Here is a 10370-nt window from a genome sequence, read left to right as displayed (position 1 = left end):
CATCACTGCTTCGTGACGTCACACTTTATTTCTCCTAAAAAAACAATGGTGTACGTAATAATGCCAATTATGAATTATACATTACCGATTTTTTGATTTTCTTGCTTCGCGCTCCTAGGGCGCAAGTTAAAATAACAATTAATTATAAGATAAAATAAAGTAGACAAAGTGAAAATAAAATAGAATGTAAAAAACATATTTCATATAAAATACATTATATATAACACACCTTTTGTAAAGTTAAAATAAAATAACTTTAAACAAACCTAAATATAAGTTATAATAACATAGAGATATAACCTAGAACACCGTAAAGTAGTATACAAAACATTAAACGTAACTTAAACAAAAAACAGCAAAAATAAACAAAAAACAGCAAAAATAAACAGAAAATAGCAAAAATAAACAGAAAATAGCAAAAACAAACCAAAAGTTTTAATAAAATATACGTAACTTTAAACAAAGTTAGAATAAAGTAAAATATATTAAACCTAATTTAAAAACAAATATGCATAGAAAAATAGATATAAGGTAAACGTACTTCTGTCGCGAAATGCGCATGGGGGCCCCATATAAACGGACGTCGCGAAACGCAAGTGTAAAACAAACCGCATTGAAACGTTGCAAGCGCGCACGTGTGACGCAGCAAAACGTAAACGAGTGAACTTGCGTATTCGAGGCGAAAAGACGAAATTTTGGCGCAACGATTCGGTTTTTGGTTGTAACTTTTGGTTACATATCGAGCATAATGCGACAAAATTACGTCACAAAGCAAGTGATTGCAAGTGACGCAAATAAAAATCTTTGCTTATTAATAGGGTTAAATACGATTATTTTTAATATCAAAATACGCTACTTTAAGTTAAGATTGTAGTATTAGTTATCTTTTAAAACAATACCAATACGATTAGGTTATAAAACAGTAGTAAAATAGGTAATATAGCTAGTCTGTAAAATCATTAGTAGTAATATAAGTAATTTGTTGAGTACTATATAGGTAATTTGTAAAACAGTTAGTAGCATTAATATGTGAAACAGCTAATAGTAATGTTGTATAACTGAATGTAAACATTATAGCTGGTAATATAATAACAATGCAGGAAAAAAACTTAACTTTGTAGAAAGAAGTATAATCCCAACCTGCTGCTGTAGAACCGACTTCATCTGAACTGCAGCGTGGTGTGACTGCCACACGTTGCAAGGACTTTGTGTAAAAACGAGGGTAATTATCTTTTAGGTAGGAAAGGGCAATTAACGCCTTTGACAGATTACACGCCGAATTCCTAGGGAAAAGGAGAAAAAAGAGAAAAACTATACAAAAAATTGTAAAAGCGGGAAAATCATTATTCCTTGCAGCGGTTTTACGTAATTTTAAATTTTTGCCACGTTTATGGAAATTTTGTTTAGAAGCCAGTTTGAAAGCCTTAGAAAAGTGAAGCATATTTGTGTGGGAGATGAGACAGTTTTTAACATGAAAATATATCTTAGTTATTAAACTATCGGTTGCTACTAATGCAGTACCAAAAAGATCATCGTAGCTTCATAGCATAATAAATTAATCTTAGCGTTATAATCACATTCTAGTTAACAAATAATGAAAACTTACCTAAAGCGGGAAAACGAGAGCAGCAATTTAGAGATAAAGTTTCGGTTTGATTTTTTTCTCTTGCTCCTAGAGCGGCTAACTAAAAGTTTTGGTAACGAAAAAAAGCCGGCGCCGTAAGGCAATGATTAACGCACCTGCATACACCACCAAATCCTTGATTGGTTACCAGCTTGAGGCTTGACGCTGCTACAACTGTCTTTGGCCAACCACACTTAACGGAATTTGCTTCACTCCAGTATTCCTTTACAGGTTTTCTAATCAGCCAGCCGTTAAAAAAAAAACGTAGTCATTCACTTAGTTACACGTGTGATGATGTGATAACTCGTAAGCGGGCACGAGGTGTAACAGAACAACTGTGTTATAATAACTGCCGTTACTTCGCCCTTCGAGGATAAATCGCAGCCTTGTGATTCTAAAAGAGGGTTGTTAAATGTTAAAAATAGGATTAGAAAATATGGAATATTATGTGCTAACGGTACCTATCTTACTCCACAGTACTGCACTCTTTCCTTTTTACTGAAATTATCAAGAAAATAAAACAATGCTGGCTGTTAAACGTCTTGTATTGTTAAACGACGCTCATAAAACATTGAGGGGCAGCGAGAACGGTTGGAAACAACGAATGGCGTTGACGTGTCCACACGACGACGCTGTTCACAAATAATGGAGTGCTGTGAAATTCGAAGGAATTAAAATCCAACGAAAATTGAAAACAACGGTGTGCACAATTATACGGAAGCAAAATAATAATAAAAGTGATTTATTTCATAAATAAAAAGAAGCGCAAAAAAGGTAAGATAAAGAAAACACGGTCGCTGAAACACAAAATATGAAGAGCGTCTTTACCATACGCACACAACGCTTTTTTAATGATACATTTCCCTTCAAGCAATTACAGATCCTTATCATATATTAGCACCAAACGCTTTCAATCTATACCTATCTCAAACCATCAAATGTTACTTTTCATTAGGAAAATAAGACTTTAAAAGTTTTCTTACGCCCTGTGCATAAAATACAGCTGGAATTATGCTTGTGGCAATCAAAAACTGAATGCACCTTACTGGAAAAACAGTTAATAAAATAGTACCTACAGTTGAGTGCCGTGTTTAGTGTTAAAAGATGAAAGGTTAAAAATATTAAAAATCAAATGGTTTGTATGAAAGCGCATTTAAAACTTAGAATACTAAATACAAACTTAATTCATTACACTACGCAGTGCATTTTGCTATTTTTGGTACACCAATGTCAGTTGCAAAATTTGTATGAGATTTTTTCATTTCCTAATGCGAATTTTTTCAATTTTTGTCCTGTTTCCGCTAATTTTTTGGGCTGTATGCGTCTTCTCTTGTTGGAGCTCTGGTCAACTCCTGCTGTTTGCGCTATGAGTTTATTTTGAATTGAATTCACTTAAAGTTGTAATATTCACTCATTGAGTCAATGTATTCTTGCACGGCGCGATAACAGAATTCATATTGTTCCTGTAATAAAGTAAAAACTTGTGTTATAAGATTTAAATGTAGGAATATTAATTTATTCAACATATGCTTATTGTCTGTTAGAGCATTTGCATTAATTAAAGAACATCCGATTTGTTATGGGTTTGAGTCCTTGGGGGAAAAACTTGACAGTCATTGCTTTAACCCAGTGGTCGCTAATGGGTTGTCCCAATTTGAAAGTCATAGAGAAAAAAACACCAAAAACCAAATGTTTACAAAATAATGTGGTAACTTAAAAGCGGGCAGGAGGTATACCAAACAGAACACCCATGTAAAAAACGGCTGCCACAACCATAAAAATAGAAAAAACTCTTCAAATACAATTACAATTATAAAGTGCCATATTAATGTATCACTAATGGGTTGTCCACATTATCAGCTATACATAAAAAAAACCTACAAAGTAACATACATGGTAACCTGTAAACTGGCACAAAGTGTATAAACACCCATGTTTTAATGGCTGTCTTTTTCAGGCCACACACGGATAAAATAAGTTACATTCATTCATATCAAACATCTTACCAAATTTTGCACCATATGTGGGCGTTGCATACGAAGACATTTCACAATCTGAAACATATCGAGCACCCCTTCTGCTTTCACTTGCTCGAGGGCAGTAGAGAGCGCACAGAAAGCACCCGTTCTACCAGCACCAGCACTGTATAATAGAACGTGTTAAAAATAATGTTAAAAATAAGTAACAAATTTGAAGATACAAATTTTGTAAGTCAAGTTATTGTGGTATGCGTTTCAGTAAACAGTATTTTAATAGATTATCAATGACTTTACTTAGATTAAGTACCACATTCCCTAGTACAGTGGTTCCCAATTTTGTTACTTTATAGGGGGTCAGTAAAAGTTTAACAATTTTGTAAAAAAAGGGGCGTAAAATTTCTTTCTTATTTATGATACGTTTTTAAGAGTTATCTTGGTGGAAAGTAAAACAGGCATAGTTTATTCAGTAGGCCTTAACCCATATAGAACAGCCCTACCACTATCTAACAACATATACCAGCCCCACCTGCAGTGTATAGTAATAGGATGGTTGCCTGATGATTGCTGTTGTTTTTGTACTTGCTCAACCAGACTGATCATGCTGAAACCGGAACTGGGAGGTCCAGTCTCAGGCCATCCATGGTAGTGAAACTGGAAAAAAATAAAGTTTTTATTCTATGAAAATTTAAAATTATAAAATAAAACAGATGGCGCTGTAAACAGATTTTTCAAAATTTTACAAGATTTAAAAAAAAAATTTTTTAAATCAAAACATTGTTTAAAAAAACAAAATAAAATCTGAACAATTTTATGAATGTAGAAATATTATGGTTTAAAAAGGTTTTTTAATAAGTATGGAAATATGGGTCCACATGGTAAGCTACAGTACAACAAGAAAAACACAAATTATTCGTAAGAAATTTTAACATCTTTTATTTTAAGTAATTTTTTTATTTTTTTTACCACCAAACAGACGATAAAATCGTTTGCCTTACCTGTCTAACCATTTGTTTTCTTTCAGTATGATCGGTATTATTTGTAATAATGAAATCTCGTGTTGTATAATTATCTAATTCTTCTTCTATTTTAAGTTGTACGTTCAAATCTCCGTAAACTAATGTTCCTTCATTTGGCCAGTACTGCTCACATTTAGCCTAGAAGAAAAAAAATATCAGATTTTAAATAAAAATAGATGTTTTTTACAGTATTTTTTCTGTAAATGCAGTTATTAACATGTTAAAATATTTTTTTTTCAGTTTGAGATATTTTAAATGGCACTATTTAATTTTGTAAAAAAAAAAATCTATATTGTTTTCGTTTTCATTAAGTTGAGTTTATCGTAATTTAATTTTAAAAAAAACTTGAAATTTTATAAAAATATTTTTATTTCACCTGCCCCCTCTCAACAAGTTCAGTCAGCATAACTATAGAAGCTGACTTGGTTTCCCATATTAACCTCCAGAAGTCTTCGATTGTGTGTGGGAGGGGTCCCTGGGTGGCGATGTACGCATCTTTTTGTCGGTAACCCTGAAATTATTTAAAAAAACTTTGAAATTTTTAAACAATACATTATTATGTATTTTTGTAAATTTTGTTTTTTATTTGTTGCTTAGTTGTAAAATGATCACTGTTTTATTATTTTTACAATTTATATAAGTTTAACATACATTAATTTAATATTTTAAGAGTACCAGTTATGCTAAGAAATTAAAATTGGAATTTGGGATTTTTAAAACATAGGTTAGGGCAGTATCAACAACTGTTTTTTTATAATATAACAGTAAATACAACATGAACAAACATTAACATACTAAAGCTTTAGATAAAACAGAAGGACATTTACAAGCTGGGAAAAAATGATATTTTTTTACCTTAAAGAGACTGTTTAAATATAAAAAAAGGTAAAACACCTACAAGTTACAAACAAAATATAAGATATAAAACTTAACTGAATGCTACTACAGTATCAAGGCTTGTTATACACTATATGCATACACAAGCTCAACAAAAAAAACAAAAACATTTTTTTCATTTCATGCAAATGTTATGCACTAAATATTTTATAGGCATGTTACGAGGCAAATGAAAATTTGATGAGAGAAAGCGATCACTTACGTCGATGTACGAAGCGTTTATGTAATCCGAGTTTTCAAGTCCTCGCCTCACTGGAAGAATTGCTCTGTTCCAATCATCTGGAAAATTTTATGAATTTTTTATAAGATTTTTTTGAAATAAATGTATAATACTATAAAAGGTGTTGTGTGTATATGTGGTATCATTTCTATAAAGGTATGTATTAATGACTGTAAACTTATAAAAATGACCGTAAACTTATGAAAAATAATTGTAAATTTACAAAAAATGACTGTAAACGTATCCCCACTACACCAATATACTTACATGGCAGAATCAACAAAACTCTATTTTTCCTCATGTTAGCTGGATGGTTACCAGCTCTCATCTGATCTTTTTGGATCCGAATTGTCGTCAATTTCTATGAAATAACAAATTTTATATTTATAACAATTTATTTGTAGAATTCTAATGAAGTTTTGGTAACAAATATCTGTTAAAGTACATTTACTATTATGTCCTGAAAAAAACTTGCTTGATTTTGCCCATTCAGTAGTAAACAAAGAACATTCAAAATATTTTAAAACTGTATCCTTACGACTCCAATAGACCGTTTTTAATTGTTTAAAACACGATCAGGATACTTGGATATCATGTGCTATCTTCCCCCACCCTACTATATTAAAAATACAGTCTTACTTTAAATTCATGCTCCATGCCCGTAACATTTCCCGGCATTCTCTGACTTAGTTCATCGATATGGTTGTTGACTTCCGTGGCTTCCACTTCTGTATCTCCATACAGATGGTGTTCAAGTAAGGCTTGGTATATGAAGATGTATTGTTGCTGTAAGGGAATAAATAATGTTAAATTTAACTTGATTTTTAGTGTATCTTTTTTTACATTAAAGTGCCTTTTTACTTTTATTAGGTTAAATGTAACCTTTTTGACATTAATGTGACTTTTCTATGTTTTATATGTTGAATGTAACTTTTTAAATTTAATAGGTTAAATATAACTTGTTAAATAGCATGTAACTTGTTTAATATATGCATATGTTCTATATTGTATAGGTGAGGTCCTATGACGAGGCATGTCATAGGCTTGAGTTGGCCTACTACTTAAACGGTTATTCATATGTATAACTTTAAAACACTTTCTATACTATAACAAGAACATTTTTTAATTTTTAATAAGAAATCTAAGTGGCATATACCATACTGAAGGCTACTGAACAAACCCTATCATAGTTTCAACACCAGTATTTATACAGCAAAAGGAAACATTAAACACTTTTTACAGTTACATGTTTATATATTCAAACACAAATCCTATTTATAAACAGCTTAAAACGTCTGACAACGAATAAACATATTTATATGAACTTTTAAGTAAAAACGTTTATTTTTTTTCCAAACAAAAGTCACCTCTGTCTGCACCATCTCCGGTCGTTGGTTCCTCATTTGTGTAACGAAACTATAAACGTCAACTTTTCCCTCACGTAACATCATATCCACCATGGCATCAATGCATATGTATGTGCCTGTCCTACCAACACCAGCACTGTAGTAAAAAAGGGTTGAGTGAATAAATAAATGTCACTAGCTTTATCCTCGTCTGGCCGGAAAACCACAATCTATATGACGCAGAGGTTTCACTTTATACACTTTGTGCCCTCATATGAGTTATCATGTATTTATCTTTGTGGGTAATTGTTTTCTGTATGGCAGACAATTTAGACAACTCATTAGTGACCACTGCAGTAAAATCTGTATTAAAGCCAGAAATGAACTAAAAATTGACAATTTTAACTTATTTAAACCACTTTAGGTGCACTAAGACAGTAAAAAATAACAGTCACCTACATAAAAATAACTTTCCCAGTTCTTTTAGTCTAATTAAGAAAAAACATAAAAAAAAATGTTAAAACTTAAAAACATATATATTTTCTTTTCGCACCTGCAATGGACAACCACTGCTCCATAGCCAGTGGGACTACCGTGTTTTATTTTCCTCATAAACTTAAGAATGCCTGATGGGGACTTAGGTACCCCAAAATCTGGCCAACTTGTGAAATGATATTGAATCATATTTCGTCGAACACTGAGTGTAGCCTCACCTTTACACTGTAGAAAAAAAAATTCGAATAATTTTTTTTTTGTATTGTAGGATTGAGCCAATTTTTTATTTTTTTTTGCAGTTTTGTAAATCCCATTTTTCCTGGCATAAATAATAAAAAAAAAACTATCATGTGGAACAGAAAATATTTTTTAAAAAAAATTCGAATATTTTTACTGTAAAAGTGATAAATTATAATAATAAATAAGATAAAGGGTTTTAGTATTTGTATTTCTTTTATTAGAAATTATTTAATGTTGATAAAACTTCGCCATATGGCAGACGAAACGTTGGTTTTGAATATAATTTTTGTCTATTTTATGTCAGAAAAAATATGCCTGTTGGTAATAGCAGTAGAAAAAACATTTTTTACCTGTTGTATTGTAAACTTTCGAATAGTGTAATCCACCAAGTGGTTCTCACCCGTATACACCACGCTCAAGTCTCCATAGATAGAACTACCAGATTGTGGCCAATACTGTGCACACTTCGGCTGCAAAAGATTACAATTCTGAAACGAAAAGAGCTTTACAAATGGGGGCTTTTCTTTAACGATATAAACTATTTTATTATTGCTTATAATACTAGTACTAACACGACAGCATTTTATGAAATCACTAATCCAATAAATGCAGGCAAGGCTGGGTTGCAGTTAAAACTCAAGGAAAAATGTTGATTAATAAATATTAAGTAAATTAAGCAGATTTAACAAACAAGAAACTAAATTGACTTAGTTAAATAATAGTTACACAAGGTCTTGGGATCCAAAACTCCATGCACGTATTGAAATAACACCCAATATTAATAATTCAGCCATCCAAGCTGTTAATTTCTTTCTTTTTGTTATACTGTACAAATAGAGCTATTTTATAACGATATACACCATTGTATAATGGTTATACCAGTAACAGTACAGCTTTTGAAAAAACAAATAATCCAGGCAGAATGCAGTTAGTATTCTTTTTGCAAAATGCAGTTATTAATGGTTTAGTTATGAAAGTTGTTAATTTGTTAAACAATAACCTCGTTGTTCTCCTTCAAGTTTGTAACCATTATAATAGTTGTGACGTTTTGGTCCCAAATCATCCTCCAGAAGTCATTGATGGTGCCATCTTTGGGCCCTTGTGCTGCTATGAACTTGCCTTTGTGTTTATAACCCTGTTTAAGACAAAAATTTGCTTATTTAATAAAAGGATAAAGATAGTTGATTTATTTAGTGGGCAACTTATTTATGGTACTGTGCGGTAAGATGGGACACCTTTAGCACAAAAAAATAATATATCCTGATTGTGTTTTAAACAATTAACAATGGTCTATGGGAGTCGTGAAGATATGGTTTTATAATTTTTTGAATATTCTTTTTTTATTACTAAATGGGACGAGAAAATAGAATGAAAAGGTGTCCTATCTTACCCCAACCTACTATATAACATGGGTGTCTTATTTAATAGTCTTCCAAAATATACAGGTTAGAAATTTTTTTTTGTAAAATTGTTTTGTTTTTGTAATTGTAATGTAAACAACTATATCTTAGTAGTGACAACTGAGTGGAAAAAATTATCACTTGGTATTTCGTTTAACAATACACACACACACACAAAAAGAAAACAATGGTGGCAGCATCAAGCTTTGAACCCAGTACCTTCAGGTACCAAACACATACTTTAACTTCTATGTAATATTGTATTGGTGAACTTATTACCTGAGATGCTGTTTAAACAAAACGCTAACTAACCAGCCTTTTTATGAAAGTTACAGATTAACCATTTAATCTTCACATTCAAAATTAAAAACTCATTAAAATAGAAAGTTTACTAAATGACTCATGGTTAAAATATGTAATATGCAAACCTAAATCATGGCAATAACTGATAACGTTCAAATATAATTTATGACTCAAAAAAATTAATTTCACATTAGGGAGAAATAAGTAGGTTTAAAGAATTGTTTTTCAATTAAATGATAAATAAATGGAGAAAAACGTGACTCACGTCTACAAATGAAGCATTGATGTAATCGCCATCTGTGTTTGTTGATTTTGGTAACACCACTCGTGAGTGATCGACTGTGAATATAAAGCAATGTTATTTATTATTTTGTGATAGAACTATTATTTTTTTATTAATATTAATTATTTTGTGATAGTTCTTTTTATTTTTTAATAATATTAATTATTTTGTGATTGGTTTGTTTTTATTGATTGTTTTGTTCAAAATTAGTCTTTAATAAGCGAAAAAATACTCTAAAACACATAAATATAAAAAAATATTCATTTTAAACTGAAATTAAACTATAAAAAAATAATGAAAAACTACAAACAACTAAATAATCAGTCTTTTTTACCGAAAAAAAAAACGTTATACGTAAAATAATCTTACACAAGAAATAATCTTACATGGGATAACATTGGTGTATCTGTTCTTATCTTTATTATGGGATTTACCGCCATGATCCCGAGAACCAACGCCTTCTGGAATATTCTATAAATTAAAACATTTTTTTCAAAAATAAAAATTAAATCGTTCAAACACATATTTTTTGTTATTAAACATCGAAATTTTTATTTTTCAAAAAGT

General features: G+C 30.8%; 1 protein-coding gene across 2 annotated transcripts in view; it reads right to left on the bottom strand.

Annotated features, from left to right (window-relative positions):
• Positions 1-2151: 2151 nt before the first annotated feature.
• LOC149735632 (uncharacterized) overlaps positions 2152-10370 on the bottom strand; it is a 42324-nt gene continuing 34105 nt past the window's right edge. Inside the window, exons 21-34 of one of the 2 annotated variants that reach the window (XM_089878566.1) lie at positions 10190-10274; positions 9786-9859; positions 8818-8952; positions 8168-8305; positions 7636-7802; positions 7104-7239; positions 6376-6522; positions 6004-6097; positions 5719-5795; positions 4996-5130; positions 4599-4757; positions 4130-4254; positions 3631-3766; positions 2152-3087 (exon numbers count right to left, since the gene is read on the bottom strand). In XM_089878566.1, the coding sequence (XP_089734692.1) occupies positions 3013-3087; positions 3631-3766; positions 4130-4254; positions 4599-4757; positions 4996-5130; positions 5719-5795; positions 6004-6097; positions 6376-6522; positions 7104-7239; positions 7636-7802; positions 8168-8305; positions 8818-8952; positions 9786-9859; positions 10190-10274 (1683 nt within the window). In that variant the 3' untranslated portion in view covers positions 2152-3012. The remainder of the gene's footprint in view (positions 3088-3630; positions 3767-4129; positions 4255-4598; positions 4758-4995; positions 5131-5718; positions 5796-6003; positions 6098-6375; positions 6523-7103; positions 7240-7635; positions 7803-8167; positions 8306-8817; positions 8953-9785; positions 9860-10189; positions 10275-10370) is intronic. The other variant, XM_089878567.1, reaches the window with a different exon arrangement.

Source organism: Ciona robusta, chromosome 5 (assembly GCF_009617815.1).
Source record: "Ciona robusta chromosome 5, ASM961781v2".
NCBI classification, from domain to species: domain Eukaryota; kingdom Metazoa; phylum Chordata; class Ascidiacea; order Phlebobranchia; family Cionidae; genus Ciona; species Ciona robusta.
The sequence above is the reverse complement of the archived record's forward strand: the minus strand, read 5'-3'. Positions and strand labels throughout refer to the sequence as shown.